At 45.7% G+C, this 25,342-nt stretch overlaps 2 protein-coding genes across 21 annotated transcripts in view; one reads left to right on the top strand and one right to left on the bottom strand.

Annotated features, from left to right (window-relative positions):
- Positions 1-3,138: 3,138 nt before the first annotated feature.
- Positions 3,139-21,593, top strand: MPG (N-methylpurine DNA glycosylase). Of its 9 annotated transcripts, XM_055707620.1 has the most exons (8): positions 3,139-3,289; positions 4,395-4,467; positions 4,943-5,092; positions 5,859-5,972; positions 9,572-9,714; positions 10,396-10,621; positions 14,027-14,231; positions 21,063-21,593. In XM_055707620.1, exons 6-8 carry the CDS (start codon positions 10,400-10,402, stop codon positions 21,455-21,457), a joined length of 822 nt encoding a protein of 273 aa, XP_055563595.1. In that variant the 5' UTR covers positions 3,139-3,289; positions 4,395-4,467; positions 4,943-5,092; positions 5,859-5,972; positions 9,572-9,714; positions 10,396-10,399; the 3' UTR covers positions 21,458-21,593. The 9 variants fall into 9 exon arrangements, with proteins under 9 accessions (XP_055563595.1, XP_055563588.1, XP_055563589.1 ...); XM_055707613.1 differs by lacking the exon at positions 9,572-9,714 and having other exon boundaries at positions 4,395-4,463; positions 5,015-5,092; XM_055707614.1 differs by lacking the exon at positions 9,572-9,714 and having other exon boundaries at positions 4,395-4,463.
- Positions 21,594-23,360: 1,767 nt separating this feature from the next.
- The window catches only part of NPRL3 (NPR3 like, GATOR1 complex subunit), a 45,166-nt gene continuing 43,184 nt past the window's right edge, over positions 23,361-25,342 (bottom strand). For all 12 annotated transcript variants that reach the window (XM_055707604.1, XM_055707603.1, XM_055707606.1 and 9 more), the window contains one exon: positions 23,361-24,088. In XM_055707604.1, the coding sequence (XP_055563579.1) occupies positions 23,923-24,088 (166 nt within the window). In that variant the 3' untranslated portion in view covers positions 23,361-23,922. The remainder of the gene's footprint in view (positions 24,089-25,342) is intronic.

The raw sequence follows: 25,342 nt of genomic DNA, 5'->3' as shown, positions 1-25,342 counted from the left end.
CTTGCACTACGACTCCTCTTGATTTAGGAAATACTGACTAAACACTCTTTAACACCTTCAGAAAAGAAATTACCATGTTTAAAAAAGCTTGGCTGACAGCCTGGGCAGCTCCATCTCATGCCTCCCAACCTCCTACAAGTTCAGCTGAGCCTTTGGTCTCAGACTCCAGCTTCCCAGCATTCCTGTCCCATGCAGCTGGGAGAGACCACCAGGCATGGCTGTCCTTATGGCACCACCAAAACCCATTCCATGGGGGATACCACATAAGCTATCAGTCCTGCAGACATAGCAAGCAGAGCCCGTCAGCCCAGCAGTCTGCCTTGCTCACTTGGTTTTTGCATTTGTTTCTCTGCACTGAGCAATCCTGTAAAGCCAAGCATTTCTGTCTTGTCAGAAAACAACATCTTACATACCAAAAAATAAGTAAAAAAAAAAAAAAAGACTCAGTACAATCCATTAATATGTTACTAAATAGGACTTGCCTGCCCTCTCCGGTCCAGAGCTGAGGCTCCCAGGAGGTCTGTTAATTTACTGTGTTTTCCCATTACATGCAGCACACTTGCTAGAATTCTTTGCACCGTGAGTGCAAAGTGGGTGGAATGGTATCCACCATGGATGTCACCAAATTTAGAGTAAAACATACACATCTGCTTACATAATGAGTTGTATGGGCTTGGTTCACAAAACTAGATATTTGATGTGTGGCTCAGCTTGGGTGTGGGAGATACCAAAGTAGCCATGAGCACCTCTCCCTTCTAGTAGCTGGTTAGTTCTGGTACAAATTTGAGGGTTGTGTGTACCTTAAACAGTCGCTGATTGGAAATAGCTCCAAATAAGACATACTGGCAGTTGAGGATAAGTAGGAAGCAGCAGCCAAGACTGGATGTCAGGAGAGGCCAAAAGTGGATGTCATAAAAACCCTGAGCTGTTTGGAGCGTTTTCATCCATGGGAATTCTTCAACAGTTGGCTCATAAAATGTTGCAGTGCTCTTGCAAATGTTGGCAAAAGTAGTGTGACCATGTGAAGTGGCCAGTCAATGGTCGTTGGTGGGAAACTCCATGTCTCTTTCCAACTGAACAGAGGAGGTTTTCAGCAGATGCTGCTGAAGCTTGATTTGGTATCTTACACAGAGAAAACTTGAAAATCTGTTCCTTCTGCTTTGTTCTGCTTCCACGCTAATCTGCTGTCCTTACTGTAAAAGGATGGTAAATCAGCAGTCCGCAAATCCTGGAAGCCATAGGGAACCACTCTGCAAACACAGTTTTTCCTCCAAGAAAAGCTCAGTGCGCTGCATGCATGCATTGTGCCACAGACCCCAGGGTCTCCGAAAGCCAGATTTTCTAACCACAGATTCCAAGTCATTCCTCTCACATTATAGAAAAAAAAAAAAAAAAAAGAAAAAAGAACAAGTTTTTGCCCAGTAGGGAGGGAAACTTTAATCTTCTCAAACAGAGCAGCTTTTACAGGAGGCTATTTTAGGTGTTGATTCTGTAACACTGAAGTTATTGGACCAATGGAGAACAGGGTATATGCTGTAGCTTGGAGCAATTCACATTCCTCAGGTGCTAAAGGCTTTAAATACTTCCTTTGGGCATGAAATAGATCTGCTGTCAAAGAAGCCAGCATTCCTGACAGTGCCTGTCCCACAGACTCCCACAGGAGAAAGTCTGCAAAGCTGAACTAGTCTGACCCCAGGAAATCCTTCCTACATATCTTGTTCTTGCTTAGCTTCTCCTTTAATTCTCAGAATTTGCTGAAAGGCCAGTTTGATGTTTGGTTATCTTCCTTTTCACGCACTTTCTTGGTCCTCCTCTTTTATATTAATACCACATTAAAGCCAGGATGTGAACCATGCAAGTCAGGAAGTCCAAGATGCTCTTTTGGTGACACTCAGTTGACAGTAATTTTTAGGAACTTCTTTTGGTGTCCTGGCTAGTAACACCAACAGCTGATTTCAGACTGGAGCTAAGCACATTTATGCAGCCAGTTGGCAATATCTCTCCAGAGAATCCTAACTCTTGTGAGCTTATCTTTGTCCATTGCAACTACAAAAATCATACAGAGATCTCCAATTAAAGTATTGGTAACTTCCCAGATGTATGCATGTTTCCTTCCCTTTCTTTTTTACACCACTACAGCAGCAGTACTATCATGTTTTACAAGAATGATTTAAGGGCTTTTCAGTGCATTCTTGGTGTTGCTTTGGGTTCCAAAGTACCTTAGCTGTTTCTTCATGGGCAAAAAGAATGAGTATCATGTAACAGACACTGAATTTGCTCCATTCATGGCTGGTTTGGGGTTTTTTTTTACATCTTCTTAAACAGGAAGAGTAAAAATTAGAAATTCTGGATTTGAGTCAGGATTTACAGGAATGTCAAAGCTTTTTATATGGCTTACTCACATTCAAGCTTACCACTGGACTGTTGATCTTGTTTCTGCCTCCATAAGAACACTCGTACACTTGGCTGCACCCCCAAAGCTGTTGATGTCACTGATAAATGTTAGTCATTTATCCTTCATCTTTGCAAATTCACGAATGGGGGGCACACTAAGTGCTCCTTCTCTGCATCACGGGCTCCCAGCTGCTGCTGTCCTAGCTAGTGCTAGCCTGGAATCGGTATTTTAGTATGCAAAAGGGAATAAATCCATTCCAATCCATCACATTTTCCCTCATACCTTTTGTCCAACTGCTTGTTTATGAATCAACAGCCCTCACTGCATGTCTACAGAAAGTTGTGAGGTAAACTGTTTTTGGACCATACCATCTGGTTAAAAGCTGAATCAGAGTATTTTTTTCTTCAGGCCAGGTATTTGTTACTCAGGGAACAGAGGGGATAATTAACGCAGCTCTCTACAGAGCCAGCTTGTGACCATTTGTATTCATCGGAATGTGTATTTTTTTCAGAATATGGTTAATATGAAACAGCAAGGAGCACGGAGTGGATGCTGACAACGAAGGAGAGTTCAAAGGCAGCCTCCGGAGGATCTGCGATCCAGCAAGCAGGAGGTACGAGCAGAGAGAAAAGGCTGTAAACCCATCTGCCTGCGGCCCGCCGCCATCTACAGAGCGAGGCCTCAGGGAAAGGCACGACCTCCACCCCCGCTCCAGCCGCCCCGCACCTCTCCCGGCACCTCAGGCCCGCCTCCCCTCCCGCCGCGCCGGGCCCGCCCCACAGGCGAGCTCCCGGCTTCCGCCGGGCCTCCGGGCAGCGTCTGCCCGCGCCCCCCCGCGGCGGCTGCGGCCTGGGCGGGAAAGCGGCCGGCGGCGGCGCGGGGAGGCCCCGGCAGGTGCGTGTGTGGCGGGGCCGGGGCGGGCGCTGGGCCGGGGAGGCGTGAGGGAGCTCCAGCTGCAAATGGCGGCCTTCGGGGCGCAGACCCGGTGGCGGCGGCCTCCGGCACTGCTTGCCGCGCACCGCAAGGCCGGCCGGGCCTAGCGGCGCGTAGCGAGCGGTGCCGGAGACCGCCGCCTCTCGGAGGCCTGACTGGCTTGAAAAGACACGAGCGTGTTAATTACTGTGTAAAAATAATTTACTCGTAGGCTCTGCTTAGCGCCAGGTTAACCAGTTAAGAGCAGTATTTCTGCTACATGCTTCCTAGTGGGAAAAGCACTGAGGGGGCCTGCATTTCCCTCACGGCTGTCAGCCCTAGTTGTTGCCTGCATGTGGAGATGACCTGTTCTAACACTGCAGTAACTGTTTTATATATGTTGCGAGTCAAAGATATTGTAAAGACTATGGAATGAACTAAGGAAAAGGTAACATCCCCATTTTCTGACTACGAGGTGATGGAAAAGGGCATGCAGTCAGCTGATTAAATAAGGTGTACAAATGCACTTCAAATAAGGTTGCACTGTGGTTTCCTAGCTCTCGTGCCACTTCTGCAGAAAGCTTCTTTTGCTATTTTCGTACATAACTAACTAAACAGCTTACAAAATTGATAATACATACTGGAGAGGTCTTGGGAGAAGGGTGGTTTCACAGTGAAGCGCTCAAAGAGCAGCTGTTGTCCAGATGTGTCACAAAAGTAGTATGGTTGGGACCCTGTAAGGAGGAAAAATAGCCAGACTATAGAAATGTGCTAAAAACCTGTTTTGGAAAAAAAAACCTGAGGCTTTTCTAAATAAGATTGCCATGGTAGAAACAAGGCTGCAGTGGCATGACTGGAGCGCCTTTGTACTCTAACAGTTCAAATCAGTGTCTGACTCAGATTTCCACAGCCTCTACAAGGCAACAGTGGTTTGCTGGTTTCCTGGAAGTATCTTTTTGTAGAAGAGACTTTAGCTTTTGTTCCCCTGTTACATCATAAGTGTTTTGTCTCACTTGCCATTAGCAAGCTATTGTCACATACAGCATATTATCCAAAGCAGTGTGGGGAAATCATCCTTTCTTCTCAGATTCTTCTTTGTTTATATAGGGCCTGAAGGCTTTGTTCTAGTGTTTCGAAGTTGGCCACCACTTTCATGGTGGGTATCTCATCAGCTATTTGTCTTCACCTGGGTTTACACTCGTTATCTTTGCAGACTGTCATCTGTTGAGGCTTTGATCCCTTGTTCTGTTTTCTTACTATAACTGTTTAACAGTGTCTGGTAGTGGAATGCAAAGTACACATGAATAGTTTCTCTGTAACAAGGATATACTGTGCAGATTAATTCTGAATCACTAAATGTAGGACAAGCCTCTCCTCTGGTTGAGAATAGAAGAAAGGGACCTTGCTAAGGAGTAAGGCTCATAGCATGTGCATTGAATCAGTCCCAATTTCATCACCTGCAGCAGCACCTTAGCTGTTCCTGAGCCTGTCTCGTGACTGATTACAGTGTGGCTGTGATTCCCTACACATGGTTTTGGAGCACGCACGTTGTTTGTGCAGAGCATGAATGCTAAGGCCTGCCTTTGTGTAGCTTGGCCTGCAATAATCTGTTCTCTTGCTCTCTTTAAGTCAAAGACTTATGATAGGACTTCGTGTAGTCCACCTTTGTGAAACTGGATGTGGAGCAGTTTCTTTTTCTGAATCTAGAGCTGACTTCTCAGGAGGAGGTGTGAGAACCCTCTGCTTCCATGCTCATGTGGGGAGCAGCTCCAGGATCATTTGCAGGTAAGTCTTTGCATCTTTGCTATTTGTGTATTTCTTCCTAGTCTTTTGAGTTACTGGTACTGCAGGAGGAACTCAGAAGGGGGAAGTTTGAGACCAGTTTTCCTTTTTGTCAGTGCATTAACAAAGGCTTTGGTGAAACATCTTTCGTCATTGAGTCCAATCCCCATGCCAGAACTAAATTATTTCTCATGCAGTGTTAAGATTTGGGGAAGGAACGTGTTTCCTAGTCATTTTATAAGATGGGTACCTAAGACTTTAGTTGTAACTAGTTCTGTATCTCCTTATAGCTCTTTTGATATACTTCACAAATCAGGAGTGTTCTCGCTCTCTCATATAGGTGGAAAAGAGTAAGACTTAGAGCTCTTGGATGATTAGGCAAATATACCCAACATACATTTGCTACAAATAATGTAGACATAAAGAAAAAAACCTGAACTGGAGATGATTTTGAATCCTTGTGTCCATTTCCTGATCAGTGTTTGTGGCTGCTGTAAATGCTGGCTTGGTTAACTTGCATCTCAGGAGGCTGAGCTAGCTAACATCCATTGTTAGTAGTCTATTTAACTTGTTTGTTTTCATTTTAATATGCAAGTTTGGCACTCAGTTAAAAATAGCAGCTAGAATGTTGGGGAGAGAAAAAACAGAACAAAACAAAGTGGTTTAAGAGAGTCAACTGAAACAGAGCACAGTTTTGCTGTGAAGGCTTTTTGAGTTTTTAATGACTTTTCATCACTCTTGCTCATTTTATCTTCCTTGTTCTTTACAGAAGGATGAGGAAACTTCTTTCCAGAAAGCTCAAGATGTTCAGTAGGCAGTAGGAGCGGGGACTGGAATTGCAAGAATGATGTCTTGCAGGAAATGACATCCCCAGCACTCTAAGGTGAACAAACCCATTCATTTTGATATACTTTTGAGGTATCAGTGGGATTGCATGTAGCATCAAAGTCTGTCTGTGGAGAAATTGACTTAATATTTATAGTTATGCTATATTGGCTCCTGCTTGCACTTTTCTTTCAAGCAGTTTGGGTTTTTTTTTGCCTGCTTCTCACTGTTGTCCAGAAAGATATATTTAATTAACTTACTTCTGGTTACTAATAGATTAGGTTAGACAGGAAATCCTTCTTGCTGAGAACTCATTGAAGGATCTGGCTTAAAATTAAGCATCTGTGTAAGAGGTTATGGAACAAATAGACCACAGGCCAGAATAAGTTGCCAAATCAGATGAAGCCCCCAGGGACAGTGCTGCTAATGATGGTCTCACCAGCAAATGTGTCACTACTTTTTAAAGAGGGTTCTAGGGGAAACCTGTAGACCTCAGACCTGAAACTTTGACCACCGCCAACTGAATGAGTAGAAAATACAGCAAGGTAGAATTACTGGACACCTGCATAAATATTATATAGTAGGGAAAAGCCAACATGACTTTTGTAATGGAAAGTCATGCCTTCAAAAACTGTTGGAATTCTCTGAAGGTGAATCTAGATAAGCGTGTTGAGAGGTCTGGCTTACAGTCTTGTACTCAGATTTCAGGAAGGTTTCAAACAGGAGCCCTCACCTGAGTAGTCCTTGACATAATAATGGAGTTCCCTGTCATAAATAAACAGTTGGTGCAAAGATAAGAAAGAGGATGTGAGTAAATAAGTAGCTCTCATGGTGGCTGGAGGTCACCATTGGGGTGCCCCAGGGTTGTTTTGTAAATGACATGGAAAAACAATGTTTTCAGCTGGCTTTACCTTATTTGAGGTGGTAAAGAAGAGGGCTGAGGGTGGTGAATTGCAAATGTAAACTGATTCATGTGGGTGGGGAGCAGTCCTAATTTCACACACAAAATGAGTGACTCCTTGGAGCTGTAATGACTAATTCTGTGGAGCTTTCTTGATCAGTAAAATCTGTTTGGATAGTTTCACACAGGCTCAGGGAAGACTGCATAAGCTCACCGTGACTAAGTACACAGAAACGGTGCCTGATTCAGGAGGTTCTGGTCTAAAGACATGAAGGATGTGTGGAAATGCACTGCGTGCTTATTCTGTCCTTCCTTAGGCTCCTGCTTTTGACCTGTGCCGGAGAGCAGGATACAGGGAGTAGTGTCCTTTAGTCTGACCCAGCGCTGACCATTCATATGTTCCCACATAAAATCCATATAACTGGGAATTGGAATGAGGTATTGTCTCTCCAGAAGTGGCTACTTCATTATGCTATCAGAAAGATATATGTGTGTGAGGAAGACCTTGCAGCTGCAGGTACCTGGACCTGTGAGCCACAAGTACAGGCAATTTACTAGTGGGACTTTTTTTTTTCTTTTACCTCACTTTAGTGAAAGCTCATTAAATGCCTAAGGAAATACCTACAAATGCAGTCTTATTGGTAGGATTAAAGCAGCCTGTGTTGTGCCACGTGGCTGTATTTTATACAGATTTTCAATGTCTTTCTAATTCTGGCTTGCAGGGTCCCTAAACACTTGCCTGAGACTAGCCCAGCAGCCCTGAACACTTTAGGCACTTGTGAAAAGGCTTTGTCAACTCTTGACCTTTCTTTTCTGACTTCCAGGCTTATTTTTGTGCATGTGTATACACATGTTTAACAACTTGTAGCTAGTTTGGTCAAAACAGGATTAGTAAAAAGCGATTAAACCCACAGCTGATTCTTATTTGAGGCACCGAAGTAGAACTTGTTTACTATACAAGCAAGAAAATCTAGCTAGGAATGCAGAGTTGCAGAGTTTGTAACTTACACATGAAGAGATCGTGTCTCTTGCTTCCCAGACACACAGGGCTTGGGTACTTGGTATGTGCTATCTTCTGCAGTGTGCTTTTTCATAGGCAAGAAGGGATTTGTGTATACCAACAACATCCTTTATAGAAAGTGTTGATAGGCTTTGGGGCATGGAATTTTATGTTTCATATCTTGGTATGATCAAGCAGGGAGACGATGGGTAGACTGGGATTTTTCTGCATTTCTGAGATGGTATTGCAGTCCCGTTGTTCTGTGTCTTTGCTTTTTAAAGCAATCACGTTTCTGTATGTGACCCATTTCTCATGACTGTAAGGCAGTTTCCTACTGCTCTTTCTAATGACAGTTGAAGATGCTGAGATCTGTCTAGCATTAGCCCATAGCAATGAAATTACAAGTGCCCAGAGGCTGCCAGTATAACATTTACATGAGCGCACTTTCAGCTTTTAAGAATTGCTTAATTGGAAATGCAGTAGGTGCCAGGCAACTTAGATCTTGTTTCTGATGTCGCATTCCATAAGAGCACAAATTACCAAATGAGTTAATGCTCTACTCAAATTGGCCATGTTTTCAGCATGTCTTTATGTGTGACTGGTGAACTGGAAGTTCCAGTTAATACTGTCAGAGAAATCGGGAGGTACTGTCTTCAGTGTGAAGCATTCCCTTGACTGAGTCTTTTAGAGGGCCAGTCTGGTATGGAGAAGTGTTCCTCCTCCGTCCCTTCCTTCCTGCAACCCTTTTTCTTATTCTCACCCTTTCTCCTAGACAGGACTCTCATTTGCAAAGGCTGCCAGGCAGTTTTGTCTGAGGCAGGCTGGCAACTTTCATCAAAATTTTTAAGAATTTCTACTAGGAAAAAAGCCACAGTTCAGAGCAGAATACCTGGCATGGAGCTGGCTATTCTATGGCAAGTCTCTGACATCACTGAATTATTGCAATAGGTAATTAGATGTTTAGAAAAAAAGAAAGAACATCCCGCCTCTCTGCCAGTCGTGCCAATGTGAGTTTTTTTGCTGCCTATTTTTATATGTTTGTGTCTGGATTCTTCTGAAGTGAAATGTAACACTGTTGGAGAATTGGCACTTGTGATTCAGAGTGTAGCAATGCTGAATTTGTTTCAGTGTAGTTCAAAGAAACTATTGCTGGTGGATCTTCTTTTGTAAGAAGTGTCAGAGCAAGATAAGGATTGTTTGTGGTGGTGGAAGTTTTTGCAGTCATTTTTAAAAGCTGATGATCCGGTAAAAAATGAGTGGCAAAAGCTGATTAATTATGTGTATACTTCCCCTGCAGGTTCAGCTATATACAGGATTCTTTCTGTGTTTCTAATTGTGTATGGTATTGAACCTTTGGGTTTTTCTCTTATATCTACATGTTGTTGGATTTCAGAACTGATGAGGTGTCTTCTAAAACCTGGTGTCTTTGCATTCTCCTAAGAGCCCTTTTTTTGCAGCTGGCACTTTGCAAATGTAGTGCCAACGGGTGAATTTTAAAAGTCTGGTTCAGGTTTTCAGGTATTCGGTATAGGTAAAGTACATTTGGCCAATGTTTTCACAGCCTTTTATATAAAAAAAGCATCTCCAGCAGTGCTCTAGCTGGGAGATGGTCTTTTGCTAGACCAATAGAAAACTGCAAATTGTTCTTGAGTTCAAGCTAATGATGCACTGCTAGTGGTATGATCTCCGCCTCCAAGATCTCTTAGCCTATTTCAGAGTGCTTTATACAGTGAATAAGTTTGTTCCTGTTTGACAGGTATAAGGGCTGCGGCACAGAAACATTAACTTTTTGAAGCTCACATGGTAAATTGGTGACAAACATAGAAGAACAATCACAGGTTACATAGTTATCTAAAATACATAACTGTTGACTGGAACAGGCTATTCTTCATCTTTCTGGTAGGTTGAATTTAAAGCTTATTTTATGGAGATTCCAGCATAAACATTTCTAGAGCACGATAAACAAGTTTGTCACTGTGACTCTAAATAGGGCATCTCCCAACTCCAGTGTTCTGTGTCCTGTGGAGTTTTAGATTCTCATCCAGTTACATTACTGTTTAAGTTGATCGATATATGACTTCTGTGGCCTTTTTGAGCCAGCACAGTTTTTGAGATGGTTGTTTCCTTTTTTTTTATTTATTTTTTTTTCCCCTGGCTGCTCAACAGATTACGTTAGTTGTAGGTAAAAGGTGTATAGGACTAGTTCATCTTTGTTTTCAGTTTTTGAATTTCCAAACCTAAGAGCAAAGTTACTTTTACCGCTTAGTGGAGCAGAGTTGATTTTTATCTGCAGTCCTTAAAAGATGAATGCTCAAACTGTAGTTTTCTGTTTGCTTATCAGTAAAGCCCAATATTTTCCCAGCCTGATGTAGACACAACTATATGAGTCACCTGCTTCTGTAGTTTGCCTAGGTTGTCCAATTAGTGATAGCTTTCAGACTCCTTGTTGTGGAGAGATGTGTGAAAAAAACCAAAAAACAAAAAAACCCAAAAAACCCAAAACCACCCAAAGAGTTTGTGGGAATTAATTACTTTCAAATAAGCTTTATATTACTAATTATGTTTATATCCATTTTCTAGAACGATGCCAAGAAAAAGAAAGCTGTTGGCTCAATTAAGTGCTCTCCAAAGCAACTCCAGCTTCCCTCCGTTTGATGCCTTGGAGAACCTGAATGCTACTCCTGATGGGGATTCTTCTCCAAAAAGCAGCAAATACTTTGCAATAGAGAAAAAAAATACTTCCCGACTAGAAGCAGATTTCTTCAACCAGCCCTGTATTAGTCTGGCCAAGTCTTTTCTGGGACAGGTAAGATGTAAACTGACATTACTGTACTGGAGCATGTGCTAGCTAATAATCTAGTGTAAAAGGATGACATTCTTTTTTGCCATTTGACTCCAGGGCTTTGCTATTTTAGGAATACAGCTCTCATTCCTTCTCTTGTTAAGTGCAGTGGAATTTAAAGACTAGTAGCCAAATCTATTTTGGATGAAGTCAGAGGAGTAATTTTTCATATTTAGTTTACTGTCACATTTCAGAATTAGTATTTTGTGGAGTTTTTCTCTCTTTTTTCTGGTCTACTGAAATATACTTTGATGTTTGTGGCATGAAGGTTCTTTCAAGGCCCATTATTTTCTCTTCAGGTATGCCTGTATTTGGTTTTGACTCTTGCTTATCCCAGTGGGAAGTAATGCTCTGCAGTCAGCAGCATCTCCTCTGCCTCCATTTACTATCTTGTGATGCTAACAGTGTGGCAGGCCCTTGGCCTTTCTTGACCGGTATCATAGTGTACTCGAGTATCTAATTCTTCTGCAAGTTTAGCAGACTGCTTGGTACTTTCTTGTATGCTGTCCCATATGCTTTGAAAGCTGTGTGTCATACTGCCTGCTTTTATTTTTTTCTGTTCTGAATAACTTGATATTGTCAGTACACATGGTGAGCTCTCTAATGATCACTTTTCTGAGGTTATTAACACAAATACACAAGGCAGAACAGGCCCTAGTGTGTGTGGAGACATCTAGGATTCCACAGTCCCACAGTTAAGCTGTCTTCACTCCAAAACCTGCTTCTCCTATCTTTTGTTTCTGAGTTTTCAAGCCATTGCTTGTTCACAAAAAGACCTTCTCCCTTACTGAAACTTTGAGGAATCTTTGGACCTTGCTGAAAGCCTTTGGAAATCAGAGTAGGGGAGTTAAAATGTCTCTTCTGCTTAGAGAGTCCTTCAAAAAAGTCTTCTGTTTCCATGGGAGGGAGTTCTTCCAGTGTTTTCCGTATTAGAAGTTCCAGTCAGGGATCTCCTAAATGCAATTGCAAAATGTGTTTTTAGTTTCACTCCTACGGTCTTATCTTCTCTTGAGTCTTTTTTTATACCTTTATTGTCTGTAGGGTGAACAGACTCTCTGGGTTCTCATTGGTTTAGATAACTTCAGGAATTTGTTCCACAAACTGTTGGTTTTGGCCTGTCTTGCTGTGTCTAGCTTTTTTCTAAAAAAAAAAAAAAAAAAAAAATTCTAGGGATATTGTCTTGCTTGTCATTGCTGTGCTTTTTAACCCTGCTGGGTTTTTTTGGGGGTCTGTCTTAACCTGTCTCTGATTAAGTCATGTGTGTTTGCTATCTTTATAGACATCCTGCTAGAGGCTTGCCTTTCCAGCTTTAACCTTTGGCTGCCTCTGTAAGTTCTTCCTAACAAGCTTCCTCACTTTATGTAGTTTTCCCTTTTTGCTGGTAAGCAGAACTCTGAGAGGTTATTTTTGGACCTTAATACTTGTGGAAGGACACTGAATTTCATGGTCATGATACAAAGTTGTTTTTCAGAAAACTATGGATTTTGCTCTCAGTTTGAGACTTTAGTCTTGTGAGATCCCTGATTACTCACTCTGCAAAGCATTTGATGGTGTCTAAAAAAACATAGCCTGTGTCCTGTCCTACTGTGGTATTTACTTGGCCTACATGAGGATACCTGAAGTCTCTCAGTAATGATGGATTTTTTTTCCGTCTTAATGAGCATTATTTTGATATTTTGATGTCTTAATGACATCCTTATGCATTCAGTTACCCTGGGCAGATGATATTTTAGTCCTAATGGTCTATACTTTTCCTGTTCAGGCCTAGAATTACAAGCCAGGCAATTTCTATCTTAATTTTACGTTTTCCTTAAAATATAATCCCCAATCTCCCATGACCGGTCTATTCTCTAATTTTTTTTTTAATTATAACCGTAATGGTAATTTAAGGTTTCATTCATTATCTTCATTCTACTGAATTTTGGAGGTGCCTGGTATATTAATATTGTTTACCTCAAACGTGATACTGGAGTTCTTGGAAACAAAAAAAATACCCCAAAACATGCACGCAGTAAATGGCCTCTCAAAATGAACTGTCATAACACCAAGATACACCCTTAATGAGAAATAAAACCCTCAATAAACAGTTTACTGTGACGTGTTGTGAATGATCACCATTTTTTAACTGTTTCAACCGTATTTGTTGTGTCTGAAGAGCCAGGGAAATGCCTGCATGCTTTTAAAAATCATAACCTAACCATGAACGTTTCATCGTATTGAAAGAGAAATGTGGCCACGTGGGTGTGCTTTTGGGGTGTTTACAGGCAGTTGCTAGACACAAGTGCTTTTCTAAGGGCACTGCAGTTTTCATAACAATAATAAACTGATAGTTTTCAACAATTTGAGAAGAGCTGTAGGGAAATACTGCTATACCAGAGTTGCAACATTTGAAACAGACTTCTGGAGCGCCCATACTGAATCAGGTCAATAACTGCATTAGCAATCCAGCACAAACATATCTTAGGAATTAAGCTTTGTTTCTTGAAGGTCATTTTTTAATAGCTGGTTTTCAAACATGAAAGGGCTGAATACAGAATAATTGAACTGATTGCTGTTGCCTAAATGAGACTATACTGCAGTATTTTTTAAACATAGGTAAAATAAAAAGTTTAGAAATCAGATCAAACAACAAAAAGCTTTATATGAAGTTTAGTGATTGTTTTATTTTTTAAAGAGAATCTTTTCACTGTCATGGTTTTTTTTCCCCTGCATCTGCTTTGTTTTATTTAAGGAGGTACCAGCAGCAAGAAACACACTGTAATAACAAAGATCTGTTGTCTGCCTGAAGCCAATTCCCAGCTCTCCTGCACTGTCCCTCTCTGTGGTGCAGAAAGTACAGAAATAGCATTGATAACTCACTCTGGTCATGATTATCTTTATGGTTAGGGACTAGGACTTGTTTGAAGCATCTCTATGGAGAGAGCAACTCTCTAATTGTAGCAGTCCTTGTGCCACTGTCATATTTCTTCTGACCTAAAGAATGTACATTCATGGTGCTTCAAGGTTAATATTGGTGGTGCTTTTTTGCCTTAAACCTGGTGGATTGGGGTGAAAGATACAGAAAATAAAGCCAACTCTGTGGACTCTATATAGGATCATAAACTCGTTCTTTATGATACTGCCACATCTAGACATGCCAGCTGTTTTGTGGGGTGAATGACAGGTAGGAACTTCTTGTACTGGTCTGTGGCCTGGATGGTAGGAGCTGAAAAAGTTCACGTTGGCTTACAGAGTGGGCTGCTAGATGGAGAGGAGAGTATGTAGTGCTATCAAGTCCTTTTTTTCTGACGACTTCGTTTCCACAGCTCTTGCACTCTGGTTATTTTGTACAGAGGGTTGCTAACTGATGCACTCTGACCTCTCTTTCAGATTTTAGTTCGGAAACTTCCTGATGGCAGAGAACTCTGGGGGAGGATTGTTGAAACAGAAGCTTATCTGGGTGGGGAAGATGAAGCTTCCCACTCGAAAGGTGGGAAGCAAACTCAACGAAATGCGGCAATGTTCATGAAACCAGGAACTCTGTACGTGTATCAGATCTACGGGATTTATTTCTGCGTGAATGTTTCCAGCCAAGGTAAGTTAAGGTTGAAAGAGGTTTAATGCCTATAGCATAGGGATGATATTTCAAGCTACGCTTGCCATATTGCAGTCGTTTATGGGCTCCCTCTGTGCTCTGAAATCAGTGACGTGCTGTCACAACCTTTCCTTGGGACCCGGGTTTTGCCATTGCGAACAGTGTGTAACTGTGGGCAGGCAGCGTATTGGCTTCCAGCGTTACAAGCAGGGCCTGTCTCCAGCTGCACAGAGACCACCCCAGTGGGGCTGCGCTCCCAGCCATGAGCTGTGTGAGCCCTTCAGGCGCAGGAGGAAACACTGATAGGATGGAGCTTTCAGGTTTGCTGACCTGGGCTGCTGCCTTACTCATGGGATTCAGGGAACTTTGTTCCTTGAAAGTGGTGATGCAGAAGTAAATTTGCCATCTAATCACAGCTTAAATCTTGGTGTCTGTTGTCATGACAAGAAACTCTTGTGTCTCCTACCTTTATCTTCAGAAGCTGTAAATATTGGGGAAAACAAAAAAAGCCTGAGATGTCCTAAGCTTAAGCGAGGAGTCAGTGTAGGAGTGTTTTAGCTGCTTTGCTGTATCTTAAAACTAAGAAAACCCACCCCCCAAAAGAAAATACCCAGACTTACAGAAGCTTCAAACTTCTTTTATTATTCTTGAGATAAGATAATCAACCCTAATCAAATTATCCTGGAATTCCCTGAGACTCTTCTTCCACAGCTCCTCTTAATGTGCAAGTGTTACTTCTATAAATTTGGGGTTTTTTTCCCTTCCTGTAAAAATGACAATATTTGCCTTGCAATAAAGCTATTGGTTAATTAGACACCTTGAAATGGCAGCAGGTATTTCTTAGATAAATACTCGTTTTGTTAGAAAAAAATGTCAAAAATAATTTATTTTCTTTTTAGCCATTTCAAAGGTACAGCTTAAAAATCCCTGCTGCTTGTATATTCCTAAGTGGAAAGCAAATGTAACAGTAACCATTAATGCTCAGGTTTTGGCCTTTGGACAGGAGCCAAGCAGAAGAACTGCCAGGTTATGCTGCGGGGGAAGAGTCTTGTCTTTCTAAATGGAGGTCTGGAGTCTGGCGGATGAACACATGTGAATTTCATTATATTGTCTCTGCCAAATCTCTTCAGATAATGAAAGCAGAATGGTTCATTATTCAGGATGGGATTCTTAGTGTTTGAAATATTAGGAATAATAATTTCTATTAAAAAAGAAAGATGCTTAGCCTTTGAATTCGAAGACTATTTCTTTGAAATTTATACTTTGGGAAATTTTCCCTTATATATTTGTTTAGTTTTGTAACAAATTAGTTAAAAGAGCTCACCATTGTGATGGCTTTAGTTGCGTTTCTTGTTACAAACTCTGTCTCCGTTAGCCTGTCACCTGTGCAGCCATGCTGACACCAAGCCCAGCTGTCACTGCTAGCTTTGTCAGGACTGCACTTCAGTAAATAGCATGGTTGTGCGTGCTTTGTGTCACAGGTGCATCTACATAAGTAGGATTTACTCCTTCAGTATATTTGCGCATGTGCAGATGTTTTGAAAGGAAGAATGTGAGGAGGAATTGTACCCAAGATGTTTTTCTCATCTTAAACATAGATGGAGAAGAAACCTGTCCTGTTGTTTAGTCTGAGGGAAGGACTGGGGAAGTCTTTTGAGGTGGCAGTTACACACCTGGGTAGAAGGGAAGAGCATTTCCTCCTCTGGATATGGGACAGATCTTGAAAACTTTGTTTTGAATCTTGCTCTGCCTATATAGAAAACACAAGGAAATACTGGCAAAGAAAAAAAGCCTGTTGTGGCATTGCTCAGTCCTTCTTAGTAGCACAGGCCACGCTCTACTTATAGCATGAACTTCTGATGTTACAGATTTCATCGTCTTTGTGCAGGGAATTTGATGCTAAATATCCAAGTACTTCAGGGTGTCCCTCAGAACGCTGTGAAAACCTGAGTGACTGACCATGAGACCATAAAACATATGAACATAATATTCCTGAAGGTGTTGCTTGGGAAGGGTGGACACAGGTTACTGAGAGAACACTAAATGCTTTTCCTTTTCAAAGGGCACGTCTCCAGTGACGTCCACCACTCTCTTGGATTTTGGCAGTGGAATGATTGCATCTATTCCCATGTGTTATCTTCTGCCTCCTGGGATCTCTCATGTTCTCCCCTCAGCTGTCTTCCAAGCTGAAGGTTTCTAGTCTACTTAGTTATTCCTTCCTTAGGCTTTTGCTCCAAAGCCAGTCCGTAACTTTGATAGTCCTGGTCATCTGTCCCTGAATCTCTTCCAGTTTAATCTTTCTATAGGTGGAGGGAAGGAGCAGAACAAATCTAGACGTGCACACAAATTTCAGGACAGCAGAGCAACTTACTTTATATATGAGTAGTTGGGGTTTACATCTGGGAATACCGTATGGCACTGCTGCAGCACGTGGGAGCAGTGGAGAAGGGGAAAGGTCTTTGGGAGTTCCCTGATGTCTTCAAACACACACAGATTTGTCTTTAGCCATTTCAATTTTGGCCTGGATGCATGTTAGCAAAGGTCATACTAATGACATGAGAATTAGGGGGAAAAGTGAGGTTGATTTGGGGAGAAATCAGTTCTAGAGATTTTCCAAATGACTCTTGAAAGATGTGTCTGTTTGGCCATCAGGTGGTTTGTATCAAAATACCGATGCAGTCATACACTGATTTTTAACAAAGCATTTATTTCTGGAGACTGTTGGCACAAGCACGTAGATTTAACTGAGATGTAGTGGGGGTTTAGGTGGTTTATTGCAGTTAGCACAAACTAATTCTTAGCTGGCTTAGATTACCTGGTTTTGTTATGTAGGCAAGTCCTTGTGCTGCTTAAATTACAGGATCCTTGTGGGAGGAAGGCAAGCAGTGCAGAGAACCACTATATCCTCTGAAGTACTGGTGGTGACTGCTGTCCTGCTGCTTCTCAGACTCTTGAACTGAGTGACCGTGGAGCTGATTGGAACTGCTAGCTTAATGAAGGCAGCTGTCTTTTTACTGGAGAGAGATCAGAGTGCAGCACTGTCCCTGCGTTGTCTGTGCCTGCCACCTTGGCACAGATGCTGCACAGGGCTGTCCTGGACACATGCACTGTTGGGACCAGGCAAGCATGAATTGGACTGTTGCAGCAGGCTTTGTTTTTAAAAAGTAGTTTAACACTGACTTGAATTATGCTGAGGCTTTCTTGGTCCTTGAGTTGGGGATGTGAGGCCTATATGAGATGTACAAAGCTTTATATGCCACTCATACTTGCTTCTCTCTGCTTAGCTTGTCAAGAATGGGATATGTGGCTCGTGAGACTGGCTCTTCAGAGATCTTGTTTCGATATGAAACCTCATAGCATTGTCTGTTCTAACACCAGGTGGAATAAACCTTCTCTTCTGTTTTCTATATTTGGCTTATACTAGACTTCAGGCTCAGCAGTATCTCCCGGGGGTAGGAAAAGGTGTGTCACCAGCAGAGCTGTGCTGGTGGAGGTGCTTGGTAGAGCAGCTAGGAAAGCACAGACTTTACCTGGAGAGCTGCCACCACGGTGGTGTCCTCAGCAGTACATCCCCCGCTCGGCCTGACGCTGCCGACAGGAGCCCTTCGGCTGCAGCCTGCTGTTTTGCCACTTTGCTGGGGCAAGAAGTTGTGGCTGTTAGCGTGTTCAATCGAGTTCACTTAACTGTAATTTGTGTTTATAAAACCATAATGAGTTGAAGGGTGGGCTGAAATGGTTTTTCTCACTGACGAAGGGGAAATGTTTGTGCATATCACTGAAATAAAGCTGCACTGTGTGGGATTTTACTGTGAGAGGTCTTCCCTTCGGTGGGTCAAATGCTGCTACTGCCTGAAGCCACGGCGGGCATCACTACCTTGGTTTTTTTTGAGAAATCATAGATGACAGAGGAAGAATTTATAGAAAAAATATAACCAATGTCTTTCAGCATGCATGAATCCTACAGTGTATCCTGAGCAGCACAATAATCTTAGTACAAAGCTTTCCCTATGGTTAAGACGGACGTTGGGCTTCCCTCACTTCAGGAGGAGGGTAAATGCCAGTCAGGCCTTTCGTTGACTTTACTGTGCTTTGTTTTTCTGGAATTTGCCAAGGTGTGTGTTTTGCTGCCAAACCTCAAAGAATAGCTTGTGAAATCAAGATCCCAGTGATGCTCTACAAAGGCCCAGAGTCACACTGTGTGGACTTCCCCCTAACTTTTGGATCCTAGACTAGGACTTTGAAGGAAGTGTTTCATGAGCAGTGAGTCAGACGGGTGGAGAGAGGAGAAAATTTTCTTCTCTCCAGTGGCCAGGAGCTGTTTCCAAGAATGGGAGCTGGAGCCCTTCCAGGGAAGGAGCACAAGCAGCGCAGTGGGGGTGTGGGACTTCCCTATTGTTTTATGATTTCTAGCTGCTCAGGGAGAGAATTGGCCTCTGCCTTGTTGTTAGATCCCAGCTTTTAGCTCTGAAGGCTACTCGTTATATGGAGTGACTCCTGGGCATGGGAGGTAGGTACTTGGCATCTCTGGACTGGCATCGCTGCTGACGGCGTGTCAGTGGCTGTGTCAGTGGCTGTGTCCGTGTCAGGCAGATGCTCAAGTCAGATAACCCCTGAGAGCAAACTGCTGCAGGCTGCAGAGAGGGAGGAAGGCAGGCTGAAGCGTTCTGGCCTGCAGGAGTTGAGTTGGAAGGATTCAGCTCCTTTTTGGTAGTTAAAATAAAACTTCTGATGTGTGAGTAAGCTCAGGAGGACCCGAACATCAGCCCAGGGGTGTGGGGACAAATGGGGGCAGAGAAGGCAGCAGCTCATCGCGGCATCCGGGCGCTCTAATCCTGCCTGCTGTCGCCACCTCTTCCCAAAGCTCTTGTGGTGTTACTGTCACATTCAGGGGCTGCTGACTGTGAGCAGAGCACGGTGGCTGTGTCACACACCGCTACGAAGAGCGCGAAAACTTCCTGGAGGAAACGCAGAAAGAGCAGCCAGAGACAGAAGTGCTAGGTACCCCCTGGCACGGCTCTGCTGATGCTGTGGGAGCACCTGCAGTTTCTCCGAGTGCTTGTCTCTCTTCACGTGAACTCCCAAGGGCTCCGTACAATTCAAGTGTAACCACAGGTTCCACTTGGATTTGTGATGGAGGAAAGCAAGTGGTGTAGGTTGCGATTGCTCACAATCCCACAGTTGTTCTGGCGAGTGAGGCAGCATCCCGATGCAAAGGCTGTTTCTTTGTGCATGGATAAAAAGCAGAATTAGGACATGGAACATGTTCTTAAAATCTAAAATGACCTTTGCGCTCTAAATTACTGTAGTACAGGGAAGCAGCTTTTGGCTGCCAGATTAGCATCAATCCTCTTCCTTAGAGAAGGGAGTGCCTGGGAACAGATTGCAGACAGCTGTTGGAAATAAGACTGTTGACTTCACCGAGCTGCACCGAGGGCAGCGGGGGGCTCTGAGCAGGTTTGGGGCAACAGGCACACCTCGCAAAGCCAGAAATCGGGTCCTCAGCTGACAGGCTGAGGTTGGGAGCCCAGAAGGGTAATTTAGCGTGGGATTTGTACAAAATATGAGAGGGATTCTATTTTTGGAAATTGCGGGTCCTTAGGGATCTGTCAGTGCCTACAAAAAAAGCTTTCGCCAGGCGTGAGCATGGCTCCAGATGTTTGAGGCTGGAGAGGGAGAGGGGATTCTTGCGGAGCAGCATCAGCGAGCACGCAGACACTGGGGGGAGGAATGCCGTGGGCGGCCCGGCACAAGGGGTGCTGTGTGGGGCAGCACACAGCCCGCTTTACCAGGCTCTGACCTCGCCCACTCCGGGTCATGAGAAGACCTTCCTTTTGCTGTCCAGGGGAAAATGCCGAGGAAGTGTGTATGTCCCGCTGGGGCTGGAGGCCCTTGTCACAGGGGCATGTCTGTGCTCAGAGCTGTGTCTTTGCTTCGCCGTCACCAAAATCAGGGAGGGCAGCTGGCTACAGCAGCTGTGTGGGGCTGGAGTTCCCCAAGGCTCCTGACAGGGTGGCAAGTCACATTTGAGAAGACAACCTGTCACCTTTTCCGCTTTCTGTCATAGAAGGGTCTTATCCACTGAAGCAATGCTCCCAGGGCCGCACAGACCCATCCTGCCCTGGGTCCCCATCCCACGAGAGCTTCCCTGGCCCAGGGGTTGGCACTGCTCTCCGTGGTGGCCACGCAGCTCCCCAAAGCTACGGCCACCCCACCTGCTGTCACACCTCCAGGCACGTGTTTGATTTGGCAGTGCCTGCAGCCAGGGCTCCCGCAGCAGCGACAGCAGCTGCTCCCAGTGCCTGCAGCTCCTTCCCTGATTTGTCTTTGTCCAGCCTAGCTCTGCAAGCTGCCTCTTTCTGCTGGCAGCATCTCTCATTCCTCTTCTCCTTTGTTAGCTGGAGTTCTTGTAATCAGTTTATTATAAATCCACTGGGTTTGGGAGCAGCTTTGGATAGCTGTGCCAAAACCTGAACCATATGTGTATTTATTCCTGAACATTGTGCTGACATAAGAAAAACCTCTTGCCCTCTGGCAAGCCTTGGAGCAGCAGCTAGACTTAGTAACATTAAGAAGTGGCACTGGGAAAGAGCAAGTCAGCACGGATCAGCAGAGGGCACAGCTATGGGAACACTGGGCACTGAGAAGAGGGGAGGGAGCGCGCTGACCACAGGTAAGCAGCACTGGAAGGACAGACCCTGCGGTTGGGCGCTGCAGCCCATTCCCCGCTCCATCGGGCTCAGGGCTGAAGCACTCCTGCTGGCGGGGGGGCTGCAAGCTGAGACGTTCTTGACAAACAGCCCTGTACTAACACACACTTCTTGTTCTGCGCAGGGGAAGGGGCTGCGGTATTACTTCGCTCTTTGGAACCTCTTCAGGGTTTAGATGCGATGAGAGAGCTACGCAGTGCCTCAAGGAAAGGCCTCCCAAAGCTGCTGAAGGACTGGCAGCTGTGCAACGGGCCCTCCAAGCTCTGCCAGGCGTTTGGGATTGATAAGGCGTTTGACCAAAGGGACCTGACTCAAGATGCAGCCATCTGGATGGTACCTGGACGTGACCTACCAGGGGAGCAGGACGTGGTAGCCACCACAAGGATCGGTATTGGCAACAGGGGAGAGTGGGCACAGAAACCGCTCAGGTTTTATTTACGAGGGAATAGATTTGTGAGTGTTGTAGACAAGAAAATGGAGAAAGAGATGGTGGCAATGGGAAACCTCCCTTGCAGCTGACAAGCCTTGCCAGTGTGCCACTGACCAGCACTCGAGGTGTGCGCTGTACGATAGCCTCAGGCTAGGTCCTGGCAGCAGCTGGGGCAGCCGTGGGGGCTTGGAGGTTTTTAACAATAAATGTACTTTATCACAATGAGCAAGGCCCAGTGGAATGTTTGCGGGGCAGCCCAGCGTGGGTCTCCCAGTCAGAACTGAGGTTGGTTTTGGATGTTGAGGGCCACTTTCTCCCTTGCCAGCAGATCCAGGCTTAACTAAGGTGGGTGGGTGGTGAAGGCTCACTGCTCTGACCTGCTGCGCTGCTCCCACCTGTGCTGCCCCCAGCAGAGCCCAGCACCTGGTTGCTGCAGGGGAATAGTCAGAAGCCTGGCAGTGGGGCTGATGGAGGGGCAAGAGCTGGGAGGAGGTGAAGGAGGGATCTGACCGTTGTCTGCAAGTACCTCGTAGCGAGAGGGTGTAGAGAAGGCAGAGCCAGGCTTTTGTCAGACAGGATGAGAGGCAATGGGCACAAGCTGGAAAACAGGAAATTCTCATTAGCTGTATGGAAAAAATTTTCACCATGAGAGTGGTCAAACATTGGAACGGGGGCCCAGTGGGGCTGTGGGACATTCAAACCTCCACTGGACAAGCTCCTGAGTGACCTGAGCTGACATATTTTGTTTGAGCAGAGGTTTGGACAAAAGCCCTCCAGAGACCCCTTCCAACCTATGGCTGGAAGTCTGTAACACCCAGTGCAGAGAATGTTTGTTTGTTTTCCCAGCTGCTTTTGAAACCAGTTCAGAACTTACCAGTGTGTGAACCCCAACACAGAGACAGCAGCAATGCTGCAGCCTGCCATGAGGTACGGGGGCAAAAAACCCTGCAGAACTGTGGTCACGCTGGCTGGCTGAAGGGTGACAGGGACATCCTGCACCCTCCGCCTTAGGACTCACAGGCAAGAGAAGCTCAATTTTTTTCAAAACCCTGTCCCCATCACATGTAAAAATTTTTTTGGCCCCTTGTTATGGTGATCCGAGTAGCTCTTGAGCCGCAGTTGCTGGGACCTGGTTGGAACTGGGGCCCTACACCGATGTTGATCTGATTTTTTAGGTCAGATACTGCTTTTGCTCTTCTCTCACATCCCCGCTTGCAGCTGCAGGGGCCCTGAGTAAGCAGCTGTCATCGTGTATCTGGTGCGCCGTGGGCACTGGGCTCCCCCGGCGCATTGCTGGTGGTAGGTTACATAAAGCTCACGGTTTCACCCAGTTTGCGTGTGCATGTGAAGCTGCTCCATGAGAGCCTGCAGCTCTGGGAAAAGCTTCAGGGTGTGTGTGTGTGTGTGGTATAAGGGAAGGTCTCCAGGAGGAGCCTTACAATCCCTGAACAACACCCACCCCGGGAAGCCGCCACCATGGAGGGAAAGACCTGCCCCGGGTATGCAGCACAGAGCAGCTGAGGGGAACGGTGGCCTCAGAGCTGGTGTAAGCTTCTGCTGTCCCCAGAACCAGGGCTGGCGTGGCTGACGAGCTGTCCTCGGCCCCAGCAGGAACCGCGGCCATGTACAGACCTGGATCTTGTTTTTCCGCTGGACAGTGTTAACCAGGCCTGGTTCCCAGTCTGGTTGCTGGCAGCCGCAGCCATGCTTGCAGGGAGGGGAAGGGAGGAACAAAACAAGCCCTGGGGGACAAGGGCGAGTGCCCTTAGCACCTGCTGCTGGCTCTGTGGAACTAATGTGCCCATGCACCTGCAGCTTGACCAGCTAATTTTGGTCCTGCTCAACAACAAAGCTCCCCCTCCCCGGTGAAAAATTGGAAACCCTGAAGCCTCCCAGACGCAGGGGCCACTTGGTGCAGATGTGCTCAAATGGGCACTTTGTCATGAGGCTAGTGGGGAGAGGCAATAATAAGCTGTAACACAGTGAGCGAGCTCATTCATGAAACTGTTTACTTGCGATACTCTGCCTCCCTACCTGTGTTCTCACGGCTGCCAGGTAACTGATCAAACAGAATTCCTCGGTGCCCAGGGACTCTTCCCTAAAAGCCAGGCCAGCTCCACTCTGCCCTTGAGCAGAGGCCATGCGCGCTGTGCCGTGGGGACAGGCTGCTCACAGACAGTGCTCGCGGCTGAATGACCCAGCTGTCATGCTGCTGCAGGGCAGAGAAAGCGCTGCTGACGCACCGGTGGCCGCCCCAGGGTGAAGTACTGTCACTAACACTGCAGCTGAAGTCTTCCTGGCCCACTCTCACAACCCTGGGGAGGGAGCAGGATCAGGGAAGGGCTAAGCAAGCGCACACTGTCCCGCAGCGGGCCCCAGAGCCCTCAGACTGGCCTCAGCTGTCGCCACAGGGAGCGGATGGAAAACTGAGGCACAGAGCAGGAGAACCTGCTCAATGTCACATGGAAAGAAGGAACTAAAATAGCCTCCTTCAGGCATCTTTCAGACTATCGGTATGGAGAGCGTAGCAGGTTCCCTTCCTTTGCCAGCAGAGTCACTTTAAGAGAGACTGAAAAACTGAAATCACGGGGTCCTCGTGGCTGGTCACCACCAGCACGCTGCGGAACTTGTCAAACAGCATGAGGAGCTGGGAGCGCCGCATGTTCTCATTGTACATGATCTCCTCCAAATGATGTCGGCCTCGGAAATAGTGCAGCAGCCTGCAGGGAAGGAGACAAGGGAGGCACATGAGCCAAAAGCAAGTGCACACAGCTAGAACCAATACTGCCACCCTCAAGGTTTCCACTCCCATGGGACACAAATCAGAAGGCACTTGGGTTGTGTCCCTCATTTACATGAAACTTGAGGGGAATTCAATCGGTTCTTACCTTAGGCATGCCTAGCACAGCAAGCCCCTGGAAAAGCAGGGGACTCCCCGGCTTTGTGGCTTTGCAAAGGGCCTCCTTGTACCAAAAGGTTTCCTAGCCTGGGGCATTTCCTGAGGTGGTCCCTTTTCAATACAGTTTCCATTTCAGAAAGCGAGGAGCCACAAGCCTTGAGAAGTTGGGACACAGCAGAGTCACTTCTGCGCCCTTAGCTGGGCCCGCATTGCCCTGTCACGGCTCTGCGGCACGGCCTGGGGACCTACGCTTGCTTTCAGAATCGGGCATGTTTTCCCTCACAGCAGCCCAAGGGACTTAGGAACTACAGGTTGTGCACTTGAGGCTTGGTCAGCTTGGGTTGGGTGGAGCAGTTGCAACAGACAGATGGAAATTTTGGTGACAGGCACCACAGAGAAGCTCTGGGAGTTATAAGGCCCCCAAAGAACCCCAAAATCCCTGAAGCCTAAGCTCAAACAACACTGGCTTCTTAAATTCCCCGTTCTCTTTAGAGACAGCACAGATCGGCCTTCGCTGGCCCCCAGCACGCTTACAGACATCAGATAACCTCAGCCCCGCGCAGGCAGGCACGGCAGGGCCTAAGACAAACCACTGCAGCAAGTCCCTGATGGCTGAGGACCTGCTCCCCAGAGACCTTCATGGCCCTAACGGAAGCCACTCAGGCTCTTAATCGCCGTGACAACCTCCCAAGCGTAGGAACCGAACCATCCTGCACATGGCGCTCAGACACTCCTACCCGTCCAGGCCTGAACACATACGGCACAATCACTTCCCAGCTACACAGGCAGATGTGCGTCCGCACGTGTTGCACATCACACTGTGCTCCAGCAGCTCTTGCTGGTGTTTCCGTACCCATCTGCAGTTCGGGAATATGCTGGCTTGCTGCTTCGTGCCAACTGACAGCAAAAATGAGTGGAGATAACATGAGCTGTTTTGCAATTCATCCATACAGTCCTCAGGCAGGAACAGCCCTCAAAAGACACCAACCATCCTTAGACCATTCCTGCCTATTTTCACGTGACAGCAGGATGGGGGGTCTCGTGCTTCCCCTGAAGAACTGACATCTGCCTGGCT

This window comes from Falco cherrug, chromosome 4 (genome assembly GCF_023634085.1).
Source record: "Falco cherrug isolate bFalChe1 chromosome 4, bFalChe1.pri, whole genome shotgun sequence".
Classification (NCBI taxonomy): Eukaryota; Metazoa; Chordata; class Aves; order Falconiformes; family Falconidae; genus Falco; species Falco cherrug.
Note: the sequence above shows the minus strand (reverse complement) of the source record. Positions and strands in the feature narration are given on the sequence as shown.

Coding starts and splice junctions, on each gene's coding strand:
- MPG (XM_055707613.1), top strand. CDS start 10,400: ATGCCAAGAAAAAGAAAGCTGTTGGCTCAATTAAGTGCTCTCCAAAGC. Junction 10,622..14,026: donor CCAAGTCTTTTCTGGGACAG/GTAAGATGTAAA, acceptor CCTCTCTTTCAG/ATTTTAGTTCGGAAACTTCC. Junction 14,232..21,062: donor CGTGAATGTTTCCAGCCAAG/GTAAGTTAAGGT, acceptor TGTTCTGCGCAG/GGGAAGGGGCTGCGGTATTA.